At 40.3% G+C, this 26558-nt stretch overlaps 1 protein-coding gene across 2 annotated transcripts; it reads left to right on the top strand.

Moving 5' to 3' along the window:
- The first annotated feature begins 3466 nt into the window (after positions 1-3466).
- si:dkeyp-115e12.6 (centromere protein F) lies at positions 3467-25534 on the top strand. 2 transcript variants are annotated; one of them, XM_041944713.1, is made up of 19 exons: positions 3467-3667; positions 5648-5741; positions 5919-6096; positions 6608-6804; positions 7513-7616; positions 7914-7975; positions 8808-9069; positions 11883-12076; positions 13350-13475; positions 13665-13793; positions 15766-15888; positions 16259-16394; positions 16976-18480; positions 19399-20256; positions 20559-20929; positions 21115-21211; positions 21633-22215; positions 22810-22944; positions 23280-25534. In XM_041944713.1, the coding sequence occupies exons 3-18, from the start codon at positions 5935-5937 to the stop codon at positions 22929-22931; spliced, it is 5031 nt and encodes a 1676-aa protein (XP_041800647.1). In that variant the 5' UTR covers positions 3467-3667; positions 5648-5741; positions 5919-5934; the 3' UTR covers positions 22932-22944; positions 23280-25534. The 2 variants fall into 2 exon arrangements, with proteins under 2 accessions (XP_041800647.1, XP_041800646.1); XM_041944712.1 differs by having other exon boundaries at positions 8805-9069.
- The last annotated feature ends 1024 nt before the right edge of the window (positions 25535-26558 follow it).

Below are 26558 nucleotides of genomic sequence, written 5' to 3'. Positions count from 1 at the left end.
TTTGTGAGGAGCCCGTGGAGCGTGGTGTGAGTTTGGGATTGAGAATAAATGTAATCCTGTATTAATAAAGAGTGACGAGAACGAGCTTACCCCGCATGAGTGTGCACCTGAGTGAGGAGTGTGTGTTTGTGGGTGTGACTGACAGAATTCAGCAGGGGTGTTGACATAACAGCATGGGATTGATGGCTAGTTAAGGTCTTTTGTACATTTCATTTCACTTCATCTTTTCTTTTGAATGTGTTTCACACTTTTCCTTCCTTTTTGTGCAGCTGTTAAAACTGTAAAGAAGGTTTCAGCTCATACACACAAGAAGGCTGAACACCTTGATCAAAAGTGTTTTAAACCACTTGCATAGTGTCTAACAGAGATGTTAGCAGTAGTCACAAAATTTTTAACCAGCCATGACACCCAGCATATCCCTTGAAAGTAACGAAATGTTCATCTGGAAATGGTCTGCAGACAGTAATCCTCCAAGCACACTTTATAATTACCAGACTGTTACGTTCAAGCATTGGACTAAGATTACATAACTACCCACATAATCTCTATTTTTTCACACTTCTAAACTCTCAGCTGTTAGCAGTCTGACCCACTAGCTGGTATTGTATTGCATATAAAGTAACTGCAGGCTAGTTTCTGGGTTTCCGCACCACTCAGCACTGAGCCACCAAATCCCAGATTACAGTCAAATCCAGAGCCTACCTGGAAGAATGAGTGATTGTAATGATTATTATAATCTAATTACAGTTGCCTACAGTGGATGCTGTTACTGCTGTACCTGAACAGGAATGGTAAGTGAGCAAGTAGTGTTGACTGATCATTTTAATGTATTTGAGGATAACAATTGCTAGTATTCTGCCCATGAGTAGCTACAATCATCAGGGATAGTAACAAAAACACAAAAAAGGATTATTTCCATGGTGCTCCTTGAACAAACAACGCCACAAAACCATTACACCAGTCAAACACACATGCAGTACAACATTCATACAGCGTGGCTAAGCTTACAAACTTTTAAAGGCCACTTTGAAGAAGCACTCTGAGGTGATCCTCTTTTATGAATCTTATTTCATTGTACTGCAGCAGAATAAAGAAATGTGTTTTTACCAAAATCTTGAAACAGCATATAATTTGTTGTGCTCAGTCTCTCTATGTGTGTGTGTGTTCATTTCTAACAGGGGGAATGGCACAATTGGGGCACCCAGTGGGAGTGTGGAATTGAGTATTTACAGAATCCAAGACAGAACTGGCAGAAAGGGCAGGACCAAATGAGAAAAATGCAATTACAAACCAGTCTGCTACTTCAGCGCCACAGGCAGCGCCATGAATTCGTCAATACACAGCACAGTGAGGCTACTGATATTTCAGAGCCGTGGTCGGCGACATAGATTCTAACTTGCACAAACCTCGGTCAGATAAAGGATCGATGAGTCAGGCAGACTAGACTGAAACATATTAAACTTAACAACCCCTCTAGCCCTGCACCCTCTCTGTTAGGGGCTGGAGACGGGGGATAGCAGATTATAAAGGGGGATACATTTTGGTCATTTTGCTAACAAGGGGAATGGCATCCCCCTTCATCCCTCCTCTAATCCCCCACTGGTTCCACTACCTCTCTGCCTTTTATCAGAAAAACTTTGTTCCATACATACACAGACACAGTGTGTTTAATAATTTTATATGTTTGCAACATTTTGCTGGAATAAAGTTGATCATCATCTCAGCATTGACTTTCCTAAAGTGATCAGATTCAACATTTTTTAAAATATAAAGGTGCATAATCAGAGTCACCTGGAACAAGATGTTCTGCAAGGTTTGAATATAATTCATAGGTTTGTCTGAGTTTGATTTTACAAATAAATAGGATAGCTTCTATCTTTCAAAGGTGGAGAGATAATATTTAGTCAAATGCTTAAATTTTTAAGTGTCTTTCTTAGAGAGTGTTAGACTTAGAACACCCAAAACACTACCCTGTGGGACTCCACACTCAGTAGTTGTTAGTTCAAATAATGTCCCATTTACATCAACCGCTTTGCCCTTGACAAAATATTTTAAAGGTTGTATGCTGCTTTTACATTGCTACATCTCTAGGAGTTTGTTTAGGCCTCTATTTTCTGGGATCATCAACATTTACCTTCCAGGTGTGATGAGTAATTTGTTCGTTGGCCAGTCAATGTTTCTAAAATATGGTTTGTGATGTAGCTGGACTGTTCGCTTTTTCTCTGCTTATATCCTAATTGCAATGCCTTTCCCAATCCATTCTTCACAATGAGCCACCTCGTGTGTGTGCCTAACCATACAGTTAGGTTGGACACACTTTTATGTTAAAGTGTGTCCAATGAAGACAAACCTGAGACATGGCTCAGGAATCAGGAAACAGGAATCTCTTCAGTGTCTCTCTGCAGTGTCACCTAGTGGCTTAATAGATAAAACCGGGTCACATACAGCACCGACAGTGTAAAGGAGGTTACCACCACTCAAGAATGAAGCTGTCTTGCTTAATTTCACTCATTATTTAAGTGGTGAGACCCAGTGAAGCACAGGGTGAAATGCGAAATCTACAAATGTGAAATTTGTTCTTGTTTTTTTGTTGTTGTTGTCAGAATTTAGAATTTGTTTGAATATTATAATGTTTTCTCTTTAGTACATTTTTTATACAGTATCCTTAGAAGCACATACACCACATTCCTATTACCTAAAGTGTTTCTGTTATTATCACTCTTAATTTTAATAATATTGTAATTTTGTTTGAGAAACACATCAGCAGGCCTTCAATTTCTGGTAATAAAGCAGACCTGCCTTGAGTCTCTTATATCAGGTCATAAGTAGTGCCTATTCCCATTACCAAATAAAATCATAATTAATGAAATTACCATAAAACATTGAGCATGACAATGTGTTGTGGACGTTGGAAGTCATACGTATGTGACAAAAAGGTGCACTTACTTACACAACTCTGCCAGGTAATCTAAAAATGCAAAGAAACAAACAACATTTTTTTTTTTGTTTTAAAAAACAGCAGTTTGAACCCTAGGTTCTCAGAGTGTCATCTCAAGCCTTGCTGAAAGGAAACGATAGCCCCCCAGTATTGCCAGTGACAGCCTCCAGCACTGCCAGTGCTCAAACTACTAGGTCTTTTCTTATACATATCTCTCCCCTGTCTTGTCTCTGACAATTATATTGCTGTATCCAATTTTCCTTAGGAGACTACAAACAATATGGCGGACGCTCCGGTTTGTGCCTGTGTGGTTTTATGTGGAAAAATAGAGACTTGCTCAGTTTAAAAGCGGCAGCATTGCTCACACTAAGGCTGTTGCTGGATTTGTGTTGTCGCTAGGGGTCATCAGAGGTTCATACCGCCTCGCGGACTTTTCCCAAAACATCGCCTGCTACGTCACTAACCCCCGCTCCGCCTCGTGCCACAACGATTCTGTGTTTCTGTTGGCTTGTCAGCTGCATGGGACGCGCGGCACATTGTTCAATATATGAAAACTGTCAGTTAACGTCAGTTGTTAGCTTCGGTTCTGTTAAAAGCGGCCGTTCGTTCGTTGTTAAGTGAAGAACTGGAGGCGGTTATTACTTTTAATAAGCGGTATCAGAGCACCGTCACAGCGCTGTCTGAGCCTCCCTGGCGGCTGGCGCCCTTTGTAACTCTCTAACGTGAATGGTAAGTAGCTGTGGGTTGGGGTTAGCTTGTAGCATCATTGCTAGGTTAGTTGTCAATCACTGGCCGCTGATGGACTAAGCACCAACAGGCGATAAAAAAATAAGTCTCAACTGGCCATGGTAACAGCTCTGCTTAAGAAGTGTTTGTGATAGATGTTAAATTGAAATCCAGCTTTTTGTTCTTTGGAAGTTGTCAGTTGTCTCTTGTCCTGTTGAACCTCGTGACCAGACTTTTGTACAGCACAGGCCATGGTCCAACGTCTGGATCTCTGCCTCTTCCGTCCAGCGTTAAATTTAACCTGCTCTAAGCTGCCTCCAGAACATGAAGATTTCGTAGAAATTGACGATTAATTAATTGATTTAGTTTGCTTAAAAGTGTGAGACGTCAGTGACCATAATACCAGAGCTAGCCACAAATCGAGACTAAAAGACTAAAATGGGCAATAATTATCTTCTATATGTTGATGTCATGAAATAAGAAATCTTTAGAAATTCTTTATTTGTGGAACTGCCAAGTCCTACCCTAACTGCAGTAGTGTAAGGTAAATGTTATTCTTAAATAGAGTGGGTATGTTTTATCTTTTTTATTCAATTGAACTTCATCTTCAACAATGCCACACTGCTGCTCTCCTTTGTGATGTGATTATTTTGGGTGTCTGTAAGCCTTTCTGTTAACTGTTCACTGCATATATGATACATTTTGCTGGTTTTTAGCGCCTGCTTTCTGATATCTCTGGTCAAATATTGAATACTTAAGTCCCTCTTTCTTTCTTTTTTTGCATTTTGCCTTTTTTTTACTTTTACATTACATTGTATAAAAATGGGAAGCAACAGCTCACTCGCTGAAATCCAGGGTGGGATGTACAAGTACATTTCATGTGTCTTAGACCACTAGTTCTCAGTTAGTGGACTGTGAAAATACTAGTGACAACAATGAAAATAAGACCAGCACTTTATCATTATTATGTCCCTGTCAAGTAAGTTCTGTTGTATCTTATCAGTATTAAAAAATTGTCTTTAAAGTTGAGGTGAAAGAATTAGTTAGTTGATGACAATAAATTAATCGGCTATAATTTTGATTATTTATTGAATCAATTGTCCAAGCAAATACTAAACATTCTGTGGTCCCAGCTTCTCCAATATGAGGATTTTCTAATGATCTCTGTATTATATATAAAAAAGTACATTTGGGGTTTTGACTGTTTATGACAAAGTAAGAAATTTGAAGATGTCAGCTTGAGCTCTAGGAAACTGTGACTTTTTTTCCCATTATTTTCTGACATTTCATTGCATAGTTTATATATTTCCCAAATACACCTGTCAGTTTAGTTCAGTATATCTCCCATTTTTCTTTTTAGGAAGAGGTAAACACAGTGACACAGTCTGTGAGCAATGACAGAAACTATGTGACAAAAGTTGCAGTGTTAGTAGCCTTGAGGCTGGAGTGCATGCCAAAACTGAGTTCAGAACTGATCTCTACAGGTTTGGTCTGGCCATTTTTTTCATTCAGGCTTTTCTTCATTCCAACACTTTCACTTTTAACACTTTGTGTACATGTGTTGCTAATAACCCATATATATATTTAGTCTTAGTAAATGCAGTGTTTGTACAATTGCTGTACTGATGCAATCAAGTAGTAGAAGTCATTGGGCAAAAAAAAGTTTTTATGTGCACGTCTAACTGTTGTTGCAGGAGTTTGAGAGAGAAGGGATTTATTTTCAACTTGAAGTGCTCTTGGAACATTGCAGACAGTCTGTGTTGGAAAACACTGAGTCACAGCTGCCAGTGACAACCAGTGTGTCCCTGAGGGATCAAAGCCATAGCAACATAATATATTCAAGACAGTACACACAGCTAGAGGGACAGATGAGTAGAACATGTTTAGATACATGTGGTATGAAAAGGATTGTCTGTCATACACAAATTGACATAGAACTGCCTCCACCTTGCTTAACAGGCCTGTACTTCCTCTTTGTTTCAGACTGTGTGTGTTTCTAGTTTCTTCACTCCAGCTACTGACTCCCATGACTCCAGGAACTGTCTGATTCTGGATCTGTCAAGCAGGAATAGGACAGGTCAGCTGGCACATTGTCTCATGGATGCCAGACACAATCATCCACCTCAAGTTCTATTAAGTTCCCATCAGAATATAAAGGAAATATTTTCTCTACAGTTGTCTTTATAATGCAGGCAAGCTAAAAATCCAGAAGAAATGCATATTTAATTTTTTTTTTTCTATCCAACCTTGGTAGGCCCAAGCAGAAAGAGATGAGCTGGGCTGAGGAGGACTGGACGGTGGGGCTGTCTGGACGGGTCCTGCAAAAGGTGAAGGAACAGCAGATCCATCATGAGCGGCTGTCCAGAGAAAACAAGCAGAAACAGCTGCAGTTGGACAACATCCATACTACCCTCGAAAAACAGACTGTGAAGGTACAAGCAGCCATGTTTGTTTATGTACATGTTGGTTTTCTTTGACATGGTGCTGCACCCCACAAAATTAATAAGTGTGACAAATAATTGTGAAACATGCCATTAGTATATTCACAATTTGTAACTGTCAAGAATGTGATGGATTTCATAAACGAATGGAAAAGTTGAATTTATAAAGAACCATGAAATTTTGGTGGCATATTTCTAATTTCAAAGTTATCTTATAAATGAATATTCTTATCCAGCTAGGTACAGTTAAAAGGTTATGTTTCATAGTACTGAAATATTAGGTGGCCTGAGAGCCACATTCTGGTCTTAATACATTAACTATGGCAATGAAATGAAATAGGCAGACATTTGTAGATATTATGTTGTATGAATAGTTGATAACATATAATTCTGCCATACATTTGCATTAGCAGTCTCAGGACAGGATTTGTTAATTTCAATTTTTGTGATCCTACAATCTGTTCCTTACCCTCTCCTCTTTCTTCTGCCCACACCTGCCTAGTATGAGGAGGTGCGTGGGGAGCTCCATTCTGTGCAGAGAGAGCTCCAGAGGGTTCGAGATGAGGCCAAGACAGCAGTGACCAGCCGGGAGCGTCTGACCCAGGAGCTTCAGACCAAACAGGCCCAAGTGTGCTCATTCGAGGGCCAGCTAGATGCAGCTCGCACCCTCAACAACAGACTTACCCACGAAGTCAAAAGGTTTGGACCAGTGGACAATTAACCTCTCAGTCAGTTGCTCAATTTCTAATGTGTCTTGTGTGTTGTTTGTCTTTTTTTGTGGGGTTTTGTAGTGTCTGATTAAGAACAGAGTTTTTTACCTTCACAGTTTCCAAGCTGCTATTAAAAATTAAACTTGGCAGTAAAATACAGTTTATTAAATGAATACTTCATGTTGGATATTTGTAGCAGATAATACTGATAGAACTTACTCTTAAAGCTGTTTGCAACATTTAAAGTCAGAGGACAGATAATTAATTTTCTGCTATGTTACATGTGTGTAAAAAAGGGAAATTTATTATCAGTTTAAGATTAATAATGTCCAGTGAATCCAAAACAAAGCTATAATAGCAGGTCTGTCAGCATTCTGAAATGGCATCATCAACGGTTTTAAACTGAGAATAGTCCATCCCTAATATAAACGACTGAAGCTAGATGTCTAGAATGACAGTACTCAGGACACTTTTGAAAATAGTAGACTCATTGTACTTCTTAAATGTTTTATTTCTTTTCTTATATATGGGTTTGTTTAGTTTTTGGATGACTGTCATAAATCTAAGTCTAAGTAAAGAAAGAGGCAAATCCTTCACTTGTTCCACTGGATCATAGTTGCTTCTTCCTTGACATTCTTACACTGAAATCTTTTCCTCTGTTTTTCCTTCATCATGTCTCTCTCTTTCTCTCTGGCAGGCTGGAGGCAGAGCTAGAGAAGCTGCAGAACAGCAGCATGTCAGCAGATACCACTCTGTTTTCTACGCCCTGTTGGAATACAGCCTCGCCCTGGGAAAACAATGGTACAATCCTATAACTTCATGATTCCCATTTTTATTCTTTTCATTAATTCACTGTATAGTTTGGAAAATTAAATGAAAGAACTACAAGATTCCCAAATGAATAGAGAGGTTATAAATAAACTTCCTAAGCTTCTTTCCTCTCCCAGCCCTTCACTCTCTGGGGACTGTAGTATTTCTCTTTCCTCTCTTGTCAGTAAAGCAGTTGGGTTCTTCACTGCTGTTGTTTCTGTTCTGTTTTAATGAGTGATTTTAGGTACTAAGTCCAGTGTGTCCAAATGCTGTGTTTTTGCCCTGTAGGGAGCAGAAGAGATGAGAGGCCAGGGCATAGAGATGAAGGACAGAGCCGGGCACCTATCCGAGTAAGTACCAGTATTTTTTTATGCTGAACTATGCATAGGCTAGTTCAAGACCAATATGGGTTTTAACTTAAAGCTGCAATTCTATAGTTGTAGGAAGCTCACATCATGTCAGTAGATAGACAACAAATAGAGTATTTGTTTGGTATGAAGTGCTAAATAAGGTAGCGCCCATGTCCTAAACTATTTTGGCTATTTTCAGTAGCATATTTGGTGCTTTAGTGACTGTTTAGTTAACAGAACTGTTTGTGGCTTCAACTTAGAATAAACTATAGTACCCATATTTACCTTAATAAAGGCACTTATCATCCAGTGAAACAGTATGACTCACTGATTTGATTTTAATACCCTTTGGACAACAATAGAGGTCTATTGAACTGGGGACTAAGATATAATCAGGCTGTGGCTGTATAAATAATATTTGATATAATAATAATGATTATTTATATTATTATGTATATTATTGCTGGTTTTGGTATTTTCATGGGATTTGCTTACTGCAAGAAAAGTTTGGAATATAACCCAATTTATGCATTTTTGATTTTGACCTTCTTGTACACTGCTAAGCTTCATCATAGTATACTGTGAAAGAGTATATGCAGAAAGTAAAACATGCAATGTACCTATAATCTTCACACCTGATCTGTGACTTCCCTCAGTTTCCACACTCTTTTTTGTGTTGTGCCAGGAACAATGGTGAATATAACAGCACTGATTTTTCTTCAGTAAAAGGCTGTTTAAGTTAAAGTGAAATAACTTGAGTTTATAAATTCTGCTCAAATGTTCTTTCTACTTTGACATCCTAACACCATCCTTTGTCCCTTCTCTTCAGCAGCGCCTCCAGTTCTCTGAAGTGGCCACAGCCTCGTTACCACGACAGCAACACAAGAACACACCCCACCGCCATCCATCTGACCAATCAGACTCCTTTTCCACTCCCTTGGCTGCGTTTCCGTGGGAACGGGATGACTCGAGGTCGGCAGCCAGGAGACGATCCCCGCCCTCTCCCCAGACGCCTTGCACTGATGTCATTAGTCAAGTCCAGTCAGAGCAGTGGATGTGTGGGAAGGAGAAGGACTACAGAACAGAAACAGACAGTGAGTGGGGATGTCAAATGTTGCCCATTTGCAGTTTGAAAATATACACGTATACAGCTCAGTCTGGCAGTCTGTCTCCTAGTGCAGGATTATCAAAAGTAGCTGGATAATTTTTTAATTTAACAAAGTAAGACCAGGACCCAGCATGCATTGAAGTAAACAGACAAGTCCTGTGTTTTAACCAGTGCTGTTATCTATTTAACTGGCTATTTAATAAAGCATTCTTCTTTATTTCATAATTTAGCCTTTAATTTTTAATGTTTGTCACAGCCCTCATACAGTATGTTACAGACATCAATAAAAACACTATCAGCACAAATAGATTTTCAGATGCAGTTTACAAAGTCAACATTGTTGACCAGCCTTATGTCAATATAAAGGCTGTTCCAGTGCCTGGGGTCCATAGCAGCAAAAGCTCAGTTGCGGTTGGCCTTGAATTTTGACTGAGAGATAGCTAGCAAACTCTGGTCAGAATAACATAGATTTGACGACTGCTTATTAGCCAAGTATGGTTTTTCAATTAGAATGAAGGAGCGTGTCACCCAGTGCAAAGTTGTAGCTCATTTTTAATAGTTGTTGAACAGCAGTGGAGGTCTTTGGCACAGAGGAATACGTCAGCACTTAGTAGTAGAATCAATTAACTGTTAATTTTGGTCTTTTTAATGGGATTTGTTGATATGAAAAATCTATTATATAGCTATTCTTCACCTAAAACAAATTGCTAGAATTTGAATATTTACATTAGGACTGATATGCTGGCACTTTGCTGTAGTGTTGTTATTATTGTGACATTGGACCGAACAGTAGGGCCAAAGGATGAATGTTTTCCGTTTTGGTTTAGTTTTTAGCTCTGATAGGACTGTTGCAGCGTAAGTGAAACAACACGATCATCATGAATCACGTGTACTATGTATAACCTCAAAAACACCTGTTACATAAGAGGTGTAGAAACCACTGGCTCAGCAGGAGGCTCCTCTGCTTGCTCCCAGGCCAGCGTCATGATGCAGAGTGGCTCTTCATACACTTCACGATTGTGACATAACATTCCTCTTTCTCTCAGCTCCATTCTGTGTGTGTGTGTTTGTTTAAAGGAGGAAGGAAGATAGTTCAACATGTAACAATTAATGCTTCTTTTAGCTGCTATAAGACAAAGGGAGGGGTGGTGCAGTGTTTACATTAGATGTGCTTTTTTACTGGCTTGTTGCTCCTGTGTTTTTTTAACAATCTACTCTCCACTGTTTAAAATCACACTAGAATTTTATTCACATTTGCTTCCTCATGGGGCTGAAAAAATCTTGCAACAGCAGATTCTTGTTAGGTTAGTAGTACAGTATACCCTTGTTTTTTGCGGGGGTTACGTTCCAAAAAGAACCCGTGATAGGCAAAATCCGTGAAGTAGAAACCTTTAATTTTTTTTTACAATTATTGTACAATTAAATACTCTATTGTACATTGAAAAGAAAGAACAAACCATTTTACAGGCTCAAGCATTTGTTTCACAAATAAAAGTACTTTAGAAATGTTTTTTTTAACAAATAACTTCTGTGCTGTACTGTCAAATAATAATTGTAATCATCGATGTGAACAGAAGGCTTCAAATTGTGGAGATTAGCACCGCCCACCGCGACCCGAGTAATTGGATTAAACGGGAGAAAATTAAAAATGATTATGAAAAAATACAAAGTACAGTCGGACTAATAGTGACTCAGGTGTATTTCACTGCTCTTCAGACTGAGCCGCTGCATCCTGACTCCGCTCTGCAGTGTTTTCTTCTTTTGAAGCCCGCGGTGCAGGTGTGTTTGTTCGGGAGAAGAACATAGCGATAGGCAAAACTCGAAATTACAAGAGAATTTGCACGTACGTAATGTAAATTTGGCAAGCTGTTTTACATACATGTACATATTAAACGGCAAGGTTATTGACGCACAGGTAGAGAAGAAGCGGAGTGACTTTTTAGTCAATCAGAATGCAGAACACAATGCACGATGCAAATCCGTGAACTAGCAAAACCGTGAAAAGTAAACCGCGTTATAGCGAGGGATCACTGTACAACAAATTTTGATTATAATTATATCTGTAGATGACAAATATGTACAAATACAGACGTTACAATAGAGAGTAAAAAAAAAACGTTGTTATTGACTGTTAAGTCAAGTGAAGATGTTGACAGTAATAATTATAGATACTTCAGTGTGTAGCAGCTCTTCACTTAAAAAGTTGAACAGTTTTGTTAAATTAAAGGAACAGGAAAAAGACAGAACAACATATTAGACAGACACGAAATTGATTTCATCCCTATCTTTGGATGTCAACAGCCTGACATCCACAGGCAACAGCTGTGATTGTCAATAAACTGACCTCATTTGTGAAGACCTCAGCCTTGTGCCCCTGCTGTGTTATTGCCTGTTGGTCAGTTGTAAGAATTCACTGCATTCTTGCAGATAATGTCAATGCTCATTTTGGTTTTTTGGCATTTCTTTTTGTTCCCCAGTATTTCGTCTCCCTTTCCCTTGCTGTCTCTCTGTCAGTGTTTTCTCTCCCACCCACTCTGCCTCTTTTCTTCCATTTAACGTTTGAATCCTTCCTTCACTGGAATTCAGATATCTTTATAACTCTAATTTACCTCAAAGATTTTGTTTTCAACAATGAAATGAATATTTGTGGCCATTGTTTTCTTTTGAAAGATGCTAGGCAGCGCAAAATGTATGTAATTTGCAGTAAATAAGGTAGAACTTTAACAAACACTAGTATGCTCTTTAAGGCCTTTAAGATGTGTTTTTTTTTTTACTCTGTGTGTCTGGTCCATCCACCAGAATCTTTATCAGCATTACGGAGTCGAGTGTCTGCTCTTGAGGAGGAGCTATGTGCAAAGGCTGGGATGTTGAAGTCTGTTCAGAACGAAATGGTGCAAAGCAAGAAGGAGCTTGCCGCCAAGGAGCTCAGTGCTCAGAGAGCCCGTGATGAGCTCAGCCTGGCACACACACGCATAGCCCAGGAGAGTGACCGGGTAAAAACACACACTACCACTACTACTACTGATACAACTGGTACTACTACTATTACTACTACTGCTACAGCTACTGCTATACTGAGAACACATGTGTTTCATACCAGTGCTAATGTTCTATATTTCCCATAAGCCCTCTTGTTTTTCACAAAATGGGTGTTGGCCTCATGTTAAAACATTTGTCTTTGATTTCCCTGAAAATGACAAACATGTGAATATTTTACTGCAATCACAATCAGTTATTATCAGTATCTTTGTAACGGTTGAAAAATAGCGGTCCTGCCCTGACAAAACAATCCAGCTGATATTTTGTGAAATCTAACCTTTAGGCAAACAATGAACAAAGACAATGCCAAGGAGGGACTAACAGAGGCTGCCTGTTCTCCCATTAATTGTCTTGTTTTTTTTAAGAGTTACTATGCCAATCTTTCAAAGTGTTAATGCATTCCTGATGCTGAATGCTTAATGCAGAATCTTACTCAGCATTACAGGATTAAAACAAGGTAAACTAGAAGAGCAATCGGAGTGCGCAGACCACTGTCGAGGCCCATAGTCCACTCTTCTGTGGACTATGGGCCAGTAAGAGTATGATAAGTTGTTTGATATGTGTGTGTATGTATTTACATTTCCATAGCTATACAATAGTGTGAGAAAAAACATTGTTGCAATTGTGGAGAGTTAAAGTTGTACAATTCTCTCCTGAAACCACTGTCATTGAGTGCTTCATCAAGACTGCTTTCTGTATGATGTTTCAGCAGCATGTGTAGGCTGCCCCAGAGGATTATGGTACCCGTGACCATGGATTGTGATATGGAGTCATCATATTTCTACATCTGGCCATGTTTTGTCACTATTGAACTTTAGTCCACTGGATTTTAAGATTTCTGGCATTTATTCCGCCAGGGCTAAATGCGCTGTCTCGCAATCTTAACAAAACTGAAAAATAATATGTGTATTCACCCCATGATGTTTAAGGGGTTCTTGGGTTCATGGGTTCTTCCTTGGAACATGTTACACACTTTCAGCAAGTTTCATGAAAATCAGGCCAGTAGTTTTTTTCCATAATCCTGTTGACAAACAAACAAACCAACAAACCAGATTGAAAACAAATGTAAGGGCAAAGTTGATAAAACAAGGTTAGGGAAGTGACTTATATGAACAAAGACACAAACATGCCCATACATTTGACAATTTACACGACACTTAATAGAATAATTGAATATCTGACTAATTGCTTTGCAGTAATTGCAATATCTTGGTGTCTGTGTGGCAGGCATCAGGAGCTGAGCAAAGGCTGAAGCAGCTACAGGAGGAGCTGAAGTGTCAGAGGCAAAATGCAGAGAGCAGCCGACTGCAACACCAACAACGCTCTAAAGAGCTGGAGAAACAACATCAGAGGGTGAGATGGAGAGGGATGAAAGAGACAGAAAAAAGAAGATGCTTTGAGAAACAACTAAAAAAATCAAGAGAACATTACAGATTTGTGTCCAGCTTGCTTTTTGTTCCATTGCATCCCTAAAATGTTTTTTTTTTCTACAGTGCAGTTAAAGACAGAGGCTCAGATTTATTTGCTGTGTGTTGCCTACAGGATTTGACAGAGCTTCAGAAGGAGAGGCAGTGTCTGGAGAGGCAGCATCAGCAGGAGGTGAATAAGCTCAACCAGGAGCTCCAGCAGGCCAGGACACTCCACAATGCCCTACAGGCCCAGGCTGACAAGGTAAATACGCTCATACGCAGACAAGGTCACAAAATCATACACGTGAACAAGGCAAACAAGTTTTGTAATATGCATGTTCATACATATACATTTGCCATGATAAAGCCTGCATCAACACTGGAAACTGAGGACCAAAATGATATTCTGTACATATTATTTGTATTTTGGCTCAAATGTCTGCTCTGTTTTTTCAGCTATTTCCTGTTTTTCTTTCCTGCTACTCTGTCTCTATCCATTCTCCCCTCTCCCCCTCTCTTTTTCCTGGGACTTTATTTGTACCAAAAGGTCAATAAACTTATCTCACTTCTTCTACCATGCTTGCTTTTTGCCCTTGTTTTCTCTCGCATTCGGTTTCACTGTCTTGCTCTCTGTGTTTTATGTTTTCCCTTTCCCTCTCCACCCGCTCTCCTCTCCGCTTGTCCTCCTCTCCTCTCGGTTTCTCCCCAGTGGAAAGGTTGAACAGCGAAGGTAATGACCGTGTGACTACGTTTGACAGTGCAGAATGCTTTGGTTATGGAAGCGTGAAACAAAATCAAACTTGTGTGTGAGAAATACTCCAGGTTAGGCATGACGGCATGGCTGCAGGATGAGGGTGCAAATAGATGGAAAATTTGTATGAAGGTGTCCTGAGGCAAGATGCATGAATGTAGTGAAGGAGGAGTGTGCTTGTGCTTAAATACATGGTGTTGTCATTTTTTTCTTTTTTTTTGGATTTTCTTAATGCCAAGGAATGCTGTGGTATTTATTTTTTATCAGCAGCACAAAAACACACATTTTTATCTCAGCGGTGAACCCCTTGACATATACAAAAAAAAGTATGTATGTATTTCCTTGACTTTAATTCCTATGCTTTTAAACATCAACAATGAGCATTCAATATGCCCACAGTGTCCTTTAAAACTCTATTGTAAGCCCTTTGTAAACCACACAGATGTTATCTTGTTATATCTGATAAAGCTACAGAGAGTAAATACAGAGGCACAGTAGTGTTGAATCGAATCACATACACAATCAGAAACATTCAACCACTGCCTTCTGTGCAGAAAAAATGTTTGCATGTATTCTCACAAGAAACTGGACAAACCAGAAATCTCCAAGAAGTTTGCGGTCACAGAAAACTCCAAAGGATCTGCTGATTCGATTTGCATGTAGACATAATTAATGAGCAGTGGTTAGTTGTTCCAGGAAAAGAAATGACAGTCCCTTCTTCTTCTCACAATAGTAATGAAATACTCACTGAGAACACTTCATATGCCATGAACTTTGCTGTAACCTCTAAAATGCCTGTTCTGGGCTTACTTACAATTATTACAAACCCATACTAGTGTCAGAAATTGTCCAATCAGTGACCACCCCAAAAGCCTTCTCTGAAGTTACTGTTTAAAAGGCAAAGCCTACAGCATTGAAAAGCTGCTGTGAGCTATATTTACCACCTTGTTCGTTGTTTCATGTACATTATACAAATGACTATTTCCAACCTCACATGAAGAGTAGTTGATCTAAAAAGGCTGAAGAAAGTAACGAAGAAACCATTAGTTGGATTAGTATATGTGATGACATAGTTATGTACACGGAGTACAGTAATGCAATCTCATGTCATGGTAACACTGTTCTTGTGTGCAGAGTCATGAGATAATATACAGAATTGATGAAGAGTGCAATAAAGTGTGCAGAATGAGCACTGGGGGGAAGCCCATCAGCTTGTTATGGCTTTTTTACTTTCCCCAGAGAGGTAGACAATATGTTAGACACAGCTAATGCTCACTATTGATCGCTGATCACTCTCCTGCTTCCCGTTCGCTTCACTGGTCCTGATTTCTGCGCTTACAAAAACAGCCAGTAATTTCTTTATTTCTTCTTTATATTTTTTTGCTTCTTACCTCTTTTTCTTTTGTACGTTCCTTCCAACCCTCTTTGATTTCATTTTCCTTGTTTTTTTAGCATCTGCTGAGTCTGTATGTCCTCCTGTCAGTTGTCTCTACAGAAGCAGACATTGGACAAAGAATTGGACTCTCTGAAAGAGAAACTGAGGTGGACAGAGGGACAGCTGCAGGAGAGCCAGAAGAAAGAGACGCAGACACAAGCCAAACTGATGGTGACACACACAAACACACACGCACACACAAACACATGAGTCTGGTGAGTCAGGGTCTGCAGTGTCAATTATTCATTAGCTGAGCAGTGAGTATATAATGACCTCCATAAATTTTTAAACACTTTATTGTGCCATTTGACAGTCAAAGATTATGATAATAAGTGAACTGTAAATAAATGATGTCTATTGTCAATAGACAAGTCTTCCAGAATTGTATCTCAGACCATTGTTATAGATAGTAAAGGTTCAGCTGATCTGAGCGCTTCTTTTGAAAACCTGAATAGCTAAAGTCCTTATGGTATAATCTAGAGTTAAGTTCCATTTGACTGGATTCAGTCCAGCTCATAAATGTTTTTTACCCTTGCATTAGGAAGCGATGCGTGAGGCAGAGGGCGTGGCAGTGAGTCTGGAGCAAAGCAGGAAGAAAGAACGAGCTCTAGAGGAGGAGGGGAGGAGACTGGCAGAGGAGCGAGCCGACGCACTTCGTCTCCTCAAAGAACTGCAGGGTGAGGAACGAGCTGCGAGTGGAAGATAGGACTAATCCATGAGATTTGTCAGTCATGAGATATATACTGGCCTAGAGTTCTTTAGAGAGGCTTTCTTTTCTCTTTCCTTCCTTCAGAGGGAGGTCAGAGGTAAGGAGTTGGTAGGGATTCAGTGTCTTGTTTAGTAGCAGGACAAATACTTGCCAACATACAGGCTTAAAACAGTGTTCTCTGGTGATTCCTTGTAATTACACTGTCCTGTTGATTCATTTATAATTCTTTAAAGGACAAAATAATGCACATTATTTACATATGCAGATAAGGTCTAATGACCAAATGCTTGACATCAATGTATGTTGTACAGTACATGCCATGCTAATTCCCCTTTTATCCCACTGCTGCCCCCTGCTGGTCAATAATGCACAATCCATTTTCTCAAACTAATGCAATTAACTATTCCAGTAATGCATATGTGTTCATTGAAACGGACAGATAATTTCTTTGTATACTGCTTTTCCTCCAGCAAGTTTTTTCTTAGTGCATATGTGGTCTGAAAAAAAAAACTTATTCTGCTGTTTGTTCCTATCTCCTTTTAACTGTAGACCAAAAAGCTGCCCCAACACCCCTTGTACAACCTGTCCAGTTTTGCCCTGTTGTACAGAGCTTCTCCCCTCAGCCCTCTTACTCTCTTCATTCTCGACCATCAACTCCCATCAAGAGGCCCACGGCTGCCACCCTAGCCGAGCAGAAGAGAGAAGAGGACGTGGATAAGAGAAAGGCAGAGATTACCACGTCTTACCCCTCTGACAGAGAGCCAGGAGAAGGCATTGACTCGGAACACATCACTGTACTTATTTCACAAGACTCTGAGTGTTTACAAAGGGCAGGACTCAAAAGAAAAAGTAATGAGGAGAACAAGAGCAATAATGAGATGATAGAAAGTGACAGCTCTGGAACAAATAAACACTCCACATTTGATCATGGACTCTCTCGTTCCTCTCACTCTGCTGCTGGTACACCCACTAACAACTCTATTGATGGTGATGGTTGCAAATTGATGCTGTCAGCTGAAAAGGCACCTTCTCTCACGTCCGATCAGGCCAAGACCTCTGAAGACCTCAAGAGGGAGAATGCCACACTGCGTTCAGAGCTACATGATGCACGTGAAGAACTGCAGAAACGACTTGAGGACCTGGAAGCCCAGCGACGGGCAGAAACAGAAGCCAGGACCCGGCTCAAACAGCTCAGCCGCAAACATGCCAGCCAGTCTGTGGAGAAGGAGGAGCAGGACAAGGAATGGAGGGCACAGCTGGAAAGTGAGAAGGCTGAGACGGAGAGGTTGAGGAAGGCCATGGCTGCTTTGGAGACAGAGATAAAGAGAGGATGGGAGGAAAGGGAAAAGAATAAGAGAGAGGAGCATGAGGAGGAGAAAAACAAAGCACTAGTAGACCGTGAAAGTGAAATGACAGAGCTTAATATCCAGCTAAAGAAACAGCTAGCAGAGGTGAAGGCCCAGCTGGCATTAGAACGAGAAGAGAGGAAGAGAGAGGAAGAGGAGAGGGGCCAAATAACAAACACAGACATAGATATAAAGAAGGAGCTGAGCACGAAACTGGAAGAACTTCAAGCCGAATTGGAAGAACTAAAGCGCAGCAGACAAGAGGACTCCTTAGAAGAGGAGAAACTCACAGTTGCCAACAGCCCGCTGACATACCTGACTCTCCATGATGATGAACTCAACTCCAACATGGTTTGCAGTGACAGCAAGTTCCTCCCTTCACCAGAACAGCACCTCCTCTTCTGCCAGTCCACCAACCAACGCAACATGCTTGTATCTCAGGCAACAGGAGATCTCATTCAGGAAGAGCGAACAGTGATAGATCCTGAACACTCACCTCAAGTGGCCTCTGACCTGGAAGACATCAGACAAAACTATCTGGTAGGGTCTTCTCTGTCAGACCACAGAAAGGCACTTTCTGACGTTCAGAAGGATGACCCTGCCTCCTCAGATTTGACAAAAGAGGTGAAGCGCCTACAGAAGGAGAATGCAAAGGAGACAGAACGTGCTAACCTGTACCAGGTTAAACTGGAGGCCCTGCAGAGCCAGGTAAATAATGGTATTAGCATATAATAGCAAAGCATGCATGCCAAGGGTTGTAGTGTGGTGCTGATCACTAAAAGCAGACTTGAGAGTAGGAAATGTCATGCACTCCAGTTGTACATGCATTCTTCTAATGAAAGAAACAAGCACACAGAGTGTGCAACACTTCTTTCCTACTCTATATATAGATATACAGATTAGTACATTACATTTGTCCTCAGTAAAACAGTTTGTTTTGGAAAGATAGCAAGAAAACTCTTTTACATACTGAATCATAACACTTGTAAGTAGAAAACTCACAAAAAGATAATTATGGCCAAATATAAAATGTCATTATTTATTGTCACAAAACTATCTGAGAAAGCAGTAAGAGAAAGAAGCCGGAAGCAACCAGGCCAAATTAAGAACAAAAAGCTACTCTTCGTGCATGACATCAACACGTCCACTTGTTCGCTCTGTAGCAGGGTAGCAGTGCATACACTGTGAATGGCAGTGTGTAAATACTGCTTAAGGCAAAGCTCTGTCAGTGGAAACAGTATTGCAAAAACATCTACCAGTGGACACATTTCTACTGTTGCACAGTATTTACCCTCATTCCGCCCAACCCTAGTCCGTCCTGATGGAAGATAATTAAACTCCTAGTGCTGAGTCCAGTAAGATGACCTGGGCTTTCTATATAGCAATGATCATTTAAAAGTACAGCACTGACTTAATGGCATGCATTCACAATTTTTCCTAGACTAGTTTCTGAGACTTGTCAGCACATACAGGGGCATTCTTTGGCTTACCTTTAAAAAAATGTGCCATGTGATGTGTATCTGTTATTAAAACACAGTAAATCTTTGGCTGCGGTAGCTTATTACCAGTTCATCTTCAACATTTTCTCTATTCTCTATTCTGTCCTATAAATTATTTCCTTCTCAGGTGACACGTCAGACCCAGCAGCTAACGATGGCCTTTGAGAAGCAGAGTCTGCACATCTCTGGCCTTCTAGCTGAGCTGCAAGAGAAAGAAGGGGCCCTCTTCAGCCAGGGAGAGGAACTGCAGCGCTACAAACAGGAGCTAGATGCACTCAAGGCCCAAAAAGAGAGAGAGGAGATGACAGTTCAAGAGGTAGAGGATGGAGAACAAAAAGAAGAGGCGCAAGGTGATAGGTTGGTGGAGATCTCAGGGCTTCAGCCAAACCATGGAAAGGAGTGTGCTATCTCCTTTCTCACTACAAACTCACCGGCAGACAGTGACTCTAATGCACAGAGTTATGTAGGTCAGCCAGAGATCGGGACATCTGCTGCTGAAAGGCCAACACCTATTAGTGACAATGAAGCATTATGGTCAGGAGAACAGCATCCAAGCTCTGTAGAGTCAGACAAGACTCAGACCAAACATGACTCTGTGTATGTGATGGGAGAGACTGAGTGTGATCAAGATAGAGGAACAGCAGACATGGTTGCAGAACTGCTTGCTCTCCGACAGGAGAATCAGCTCTTGAAACAAAGAATATTGGGCTTGACCATTTCAGACACCAGCATCCCAGTCTTACACACTGCCAGTGAAAACCAAGATGACCCAGTCAGGCAAAGCCAAAACAGAGTAAATGCTGCTCTGTCCTGTTTGGCTGAGCTGAACGACATTACTGCTGAGGCACAACAGTCACCGCTGAAGAAGGTGAAGAGGAGTCAAGATGAAGGAGGGGATTTAGAAGGGGAAGATGGGAGGACTACGAGGACTGAAGAAGAGCTGGAGGCAGTGTGTCAGCTTCAGATTAAGCACCTACAGCAACAGGTAGTGACTGTGTTTTATCGCTTTGTATCCCAAAAATGATGTGATGGGTCTTACTGAAGAATGACAAAATACGTTGTTAGTCATGAAAACAGGAAAATGAAATATATAATCTCTATATAAATCTAGTACATCAGTGACAGAAAATGTGATTTCTGATCCCCCAGATGTTTTATAAGTATATCCCAGTTATCTGAATTAATGTGTAAATATTGACATGTATATAGCCTTGTATTTTTCGGAACTGAGTTTTATTTGGTAAGTGTGTATGATTCAGTCTGCCCTGTCCTTCCCCTTCTGTCCAGGTGGTGGAGCTGCAGATGAAGGTACGGGCTCTCTCCAAGGAGACCCAACAGCAGGCCGAAGAGCTTGCAATGTGGAGACTGGCCTCCCAATCAGCCCCAACATTTGATCAGTTCCTTCCCAACACAGACACCCAGTCTGAGGTCCAGGAACAGATTTCTGCTGTCAGACAGTCCCAGTCAAACCAGCAGACTGATGATTTGGTCCACATAATACCAGGAATACAGAACCAGGCTCTGACTGTCCAGGCCCAGTTTCAGGCACCTTACCTGGGTGTTCAGGAGAGCCCTGGTAATGTGACAGTCATCAGAGAAGATGAGTTACTCCTCTCCCACTCCTCCAATAAACTGCAGGGCCGCATGGTGTTCTCCAGGTAACCCACTAATGCCAGGGAGCAATGAAAAATATGGCAATACCTTACATTAGAAGCTATCTAAAATGTATAAGTTGGTGATAATGTATAGATGTACAGTTTTAATGTATGATTTTGTACGGGCTTCTGTTTTCTTATGTGTATGCTTTGAATTAACTTTTTGTTATGTTTTGTTTTACCACAAGACTGCAGCAGAGCAACCTTTCTGAACCAAAGAGTCCCCATTCCTCCAAAATGACAGCACTTCAGGAATACAATCAGGATACTGCCAAGATTGATGAGGTGATTTTTAAAAAAATTATCACTCTCTTACTTAGGAGACCACTATATGTGTCACTATAGTCTCTTCCTGTCAAGGTTTCCTGGAATATTGGAGTAGAAATACCTTAGTAGCTCTATAAATGCAGTCCTTTTAGAAGGAGTAAGAACTGAATATGTTTTTCCAGTTACATTAAATTTTACAGATGTGTAATTTCCTCATGACTGAATTTTTGGGTTGTTTAGATAAAGCTGTTTTTCTTATAATTAGTGCCAGATTGAACCCTGCTGTTTTTCCTTTGGTTAAAAATTCAAACCATCTGACTACCCTCAGTGCTTGTATTTTCTAGGAAAAATGTTTTAGTTCAAGGTTTTGAATTACAATTAATGGGCACACATCTTCACATAGAAGTTGATTAATTGTTGTTTTCTTCTCTTCACTCAGGACTCTGAAAAAGAAAACCAGGAGATTGACGTCTTACATCAGTCAAATAGCTGTCAAACACAACACAAAGAGAGGAGTGATACTGAAGTTATCCAGATCTCATCTGAGAAAACGGGTCAACATGTCACCAAAGACAAAGTCTCAGGACCAAAGCAGACCATAACAGCCGAGTTTCAAATTGGGAAGCTTGAGGCTGAACTAGATGCCTCCAGAGAAACCTGTGAAATAAACGTAACCAATGATTCCTCAGACGGAGATGCCAGGACAGAAGTGAAAAGTGTCAGCAGTCAAACAGAGGAGAGTTTATATCCTCGCTGTGCTCCAACGGCATCTGAACTCCACTGTGCATACACACAGACTGAGGAGATGGAAGAAGAGTTGATGGAATCCCCCTCTGTGTCTCCTGCCCCGTTATCTGATGGTGCTAGTTTAGGAGACAAGATGTTGTTTTCAGGTTCTTTCCCCATCCCAGCTGACCCAGCCCGTCTAGCTGAAAGAATCCGCCGTAACAGGACACAGCTGTCAGCTGCCTTTGATGACACAGAGTATGAACCCTATGGACTGCCGGAAGTCGTCATGAAAGGTAACTTAGTTAGCTGTAAGTTTGTGAGGTTAAAACAAGGACACTGAGGCCATATTTTTACACTTTTGAGAGAGCTAGACTCATAGTTTCTCCCTGCTTCCAGTCTTGGTGGTGAGGTCAGGTGAACATTTTTCCATTCCTGTCTTAATACTGGATCCATAGATATGATCTTTATATATCTCAGTGTGGCAAACAAGTGTCTTTCCCAATAGCTGTTTTAATGACAGAATTGTGGATTTCCATTCTGACAAGGCAAAAGAGCAGAATATTCAATATGAAGTTACATGACAGTCACCACTAAAATTAGTGCCCTTCTGTGAAAGCCAAAGCTATAAAAGGGTAGGGTCAAAAGTTTGTTGGAATGACAAAATAAGCAATATGGCATATTTCCATTTGTGTTCCCAGACATCACATAACACTATGACCAACGTCAAAGTTCAAGTTCTGCCCAGACAAAAACAAATGTTGGATTAGAAATTGGTGGTGTATCATTAACAGTGTTCATATCTGAATCTTGGTCGTGACTTTCTGACCTTGTAATACCCCTAATGCTCTTTTTTTATTCCTTTGTCTCCCCCTCTTCCAATCCTGCAGGTTTTGCAGACATCCCCAGTGGTCCCTCATGTCCCTACATTGTGAGAAGAGGTTTGTTAGGGACTACTGTCGTACCTGCCCCTCAGAAAAACCAGGGACGGGAGGAGGAGGAGACAGATTAAAACACAACTACAGGTAACCTCCAAAGTCTGTCCCTATACGCTGAGAAAACTAGAATTGAAGTCCCAAGAACTAAGACATTCAAAAAGCCTGTTAAGTAATAATATACCAGCTTAACTTTGCAGACATTTTCTGAATAGCTTTTCATGCTTTAATATGACAATATAAGGGTGTGTAAAGGCCCTGATATCATCACTTACCCTTTAAGAATATGGTCACTTGTCTCCAAAAATTCTTGGAAACAACTTAAAATATTGTTTTGGATCATTATTGTTTTCTTTTTTATTTGGTTAAGAGTTTGACTCTATCATTGACTAGAATATGGCTTACATATTTTTGCATTTGTATAGATGTGGTGGAAAGAACTGATCGCTGTGGCTTGACAATGAACTTCAGGGATGGACGGTAGCAGCTGTACAGGGACTCTCCATTCACCAGCACCAGCTGAAACACTCCAAAGCCAACACAGGACCAGTTTAAAAAGTGCTGCAGTCACTCATGGACTCATATGTGCAGGTAACTCGGCCTGCACTGACAGAATAAACAGCCCCACTGTGGGTCTAAAATGTCTTAATGGTCACTAGTTTATCCTCTAATTGCTGTGTGGAGACTTTGCTAATGCTGTCATTTTACACCCAGCTGTATATTTTAGGAACAGAGGTAGTGATTTACTGATGTTTGTTGATGTTGAAGTTAACAACCACTTTTCCAAAGGGACTGTTTATTTTTTAGTAACTCAGAATTAAGTTATGGGTTAGCTTACTTTGAATGAAACAGTGCCTAGTCGATGCTTTTCTAAGCAAGTGCTTATCAAGATAAGTTTGACTTGTTTTCCAGAAGGGTGAAGCCAAGAGAGGCCTGTTGTGAAAATGTGATATATATATATATATATATTTTTTTTCTTCTTTTATTTCTTGAGGTGGCTTATTTATGGACACTTGAATGTGTTTTAGTAGAAGGCGGGTGTTTACAAAAAATGTGTGAAAGCATGGTGAGTGTGTGTGTGAGACGTTGTAGCATGTGTGTCCTCATTTTGATGTTACTGTTTGTATATGTGTGTGTGGGAGAGAGAGAGAGGGAGAGAGAGAGAGAGAGAGGGGCGAGCATGACTCAGTCTAACCTGCATTGGTTTCCGCTCCATGTATGGTGATACACACTGCGCTCTCTCTCCTTCGGTTGCTTTGCTTCTCTGTCTTACACTAACGAGCACTCAGTGGTCAGCTCTGTGATGAATTTACGATAAACTAACATTTGAAGCTTTATTTTATTAGTAGAATATACCGATAAATTCAGTTGGTTTCTTATACTTGACCGAATATAATTTATTGTATTGATGTTACTGTTTTTGGTTCTTGCACATTTGCTACTGTGCGTCAGTGGCCCACATGTATGTACACTGTGGATTTTTTTTTTATTGTTAAATTTGAAATTTATGTACAGTTTGTATTATCTCCTGTGACAGAGAATCTCATCACTTTGCTTGCTTACCAGGTTACACCAGTCAGTCAGAGGATAGGTTCACCTTTTTTCAAGTCCATCTGAAAACTATACTCACAAGCCCACATGTATATTGACAGTTACTGGTTGTTATAATTGTTTCTCATGTACAAACTGGCAGTGAAGAGATCTTTTTTTAAAGCAATTAAAATGTAAATGACAGGCGCAACATCCACAGTCCTCATTCTGTGTAAAAAAAACACTTTTAGTAGAAGCTCAAGTGAACTTTCTGTGCAAAATATTTTGTCTTAAAGCTTGGTGGCGTAGTGGTTATGCTCACAGGACTAGTTGAAGAAAGTTGGTGCTAGTCAGTCTCAATCGCTCCAAGAGATTTTCTCTATTTTTATCCTGGTATATCCTTAGCCAAATCAAGTGGGTATCATCCAAAGTTGCAGTCTTTATAGTATAGTCTTTATAAAATCTAGTCTCTTTATGTTTCTACCAAACAGTGCATGGAATTGATACTAAATCAACGGTAAATTTGGAAGATACCTGCTTGATTTGTCAAACTCGGACTGCTGAATCCTTATACTATACTGTCAGAAGTAGAGCTGAGTGTTTTGCCTCCCAGTAATTGCACTCAGATTGCTTAAAGAAAGTTTCTTTGAGGCCAGTTTGGAAAGAGAGAACAGTTAAGGCATCTGTTAATTCCTTCAATTTACATATTGTCATTTGAGTATTATTTTAAGACAAACCTGGAAAAGTGTTAATCTGTCCTTTGAAACCTTGTTGAGCTCTGTTTCAGTGACTTTTGAGATTATTTGAGTTGAAGGTTTATCACATATTTGTTTAAAAAGTTGTTTTATGTTAAATTTTATTTAGAGGTGGAATTGTTCTCTTATGGCCTTGGTTTGTTAACTTGGTCAGAACAGTGTGCACTGTTACTGCCCTGACTCGATGCCATCGCCATTCATTTACCATGTTGACACACTCACACACACACTCTTCCCCTCCCTTTCAGCTGCCTTCACATCTCTGGGATTTGTAGTCTTTTGGCAGTGAGGTGTGATCGTCCGAGAGGAGCTCATTGTGTATTGGTTGCCTTGTTTTGGACACTTTGATGTGAATGTATCTGTGTCGTGTTTGCGGCTAAAATAAAAGGTTTGCTTTTAATTTAAGCACTGTCTCTGTTTTGGATTCATTAACCTTGTAGCGCCTTTGCGTCTGAGAAGTATGGCTCTGTACTTTCTGTATTTCATGCTGTGATCTTAGGTCTGTTCATTCCGCTGTCAACTGTGTGCGAGGGTTTTTTTTTGCTGCTGGCGTACGATTCTAGTGAGTCAAGTCTAAATGAGTACCACTGTCCAATGAAGAGTGCTTCAAAGTGTTTAAGTGGAGTATCTTGGTTAAATCTCATAAGTATTTCCGCAATTACCAAAGTCCGCTCCCTTTGCCTCTTGGTCATGAGCACATGGTTAACGGAGCAGACTGGATCAAAGAAAATCAAGGAGTCAGTTGAAGAGTCAGATTTTCAGACTATAGAGTCTTTTTGATTTCGTGATGCAATTCCTCCTGGAGTGCAAGAAAAATTGTGTGGATCATAATTCTGACTTTAAAGAAACAACTGTCTCTTTTTACTTCCCAAAAAGACAGAGATTGGAAAGGCGAGGATTTAGAGAGCTTAGCCCCCCACGTCCAGCTCAGGAAACTCCGGGACCTCTGCTCTTCCTCTGCAGTGACGCCACTTCATCACACTCGCTGCACTGTAATGTAATGCTCCTCCTCCTGTGATCTACTCTCCTCTGTCAGAGTGATGTAGGGTCACGAGAATGGGGAAACACCTTCCAAGGAGAAAACACACATGCACACACACACACATGCACAAAGACACACACACACACACACACCCGCACAGAAGGCTCCTCGCTGAGTGCTGAACGGTGAGAGGACGACACATGCTGCATGAAACAAACTTGGATAGGACATTTCTTCAAACTTAAGGTAAGAGATGCACAAATATAATTTCTATCAAGCAGGTTATCGAGAGTTATAAATATTTTTGGGAAAGGACTGATTCTGTTGTTCATTTTCTCTTCATAAGCAGAAATTTGTCTTTTTATCAAGCACGCTAATGGGTTTTAGATTCAGTTTGCATGTGCGATTCCAAGGCCTTTCCTCCACAGTTCCTTTCT

The sequence above is a fragment of the Chelmon rostratus genome, chromosome 9 (genome assembly GCF_017976325.1).
Source record: "Chelmon rostratus isolate fCheRos1 chromosome 9, fCheRos1.pri, whole genome shotgun sequence".
Taxonomy (NCBI): Eukaryota; Metazoa; Chordata; class Actinopteri; order Chaetodontiformes; family Chaetodontidae; genus Chelmon; species Chelmon rostratus.
This window is presented reverse-complemented; position numbering and strand designations above follow the sequence as displayed.

Excerpts from the sequence above, each read along its gene's own strand:
- si:dkeyp-115e12.6 (XM_041944712.1), top strand. The coding sequence starts at position 5,935 with ATGAGCTGGGCTGAGGAGGACTGGACGGTGGGGCTGTCTGGACGGGTC. Across the intron at positions 6,097-6,607 it reads TCGAAAAACAGACTGTGAAG|TATGAGGAGGTGCGTGGGGA; the intron begins GTACAAGCAGCC and ends ACACCTGCCTAG. Across the intron at positions 15,889-16,258 it reads AGACACAAGCCAAACTGATG|GAAGCGATGCGTGAGGCAGA; the intron begins GTGACACACACA and ends CCCTTGCATTAG.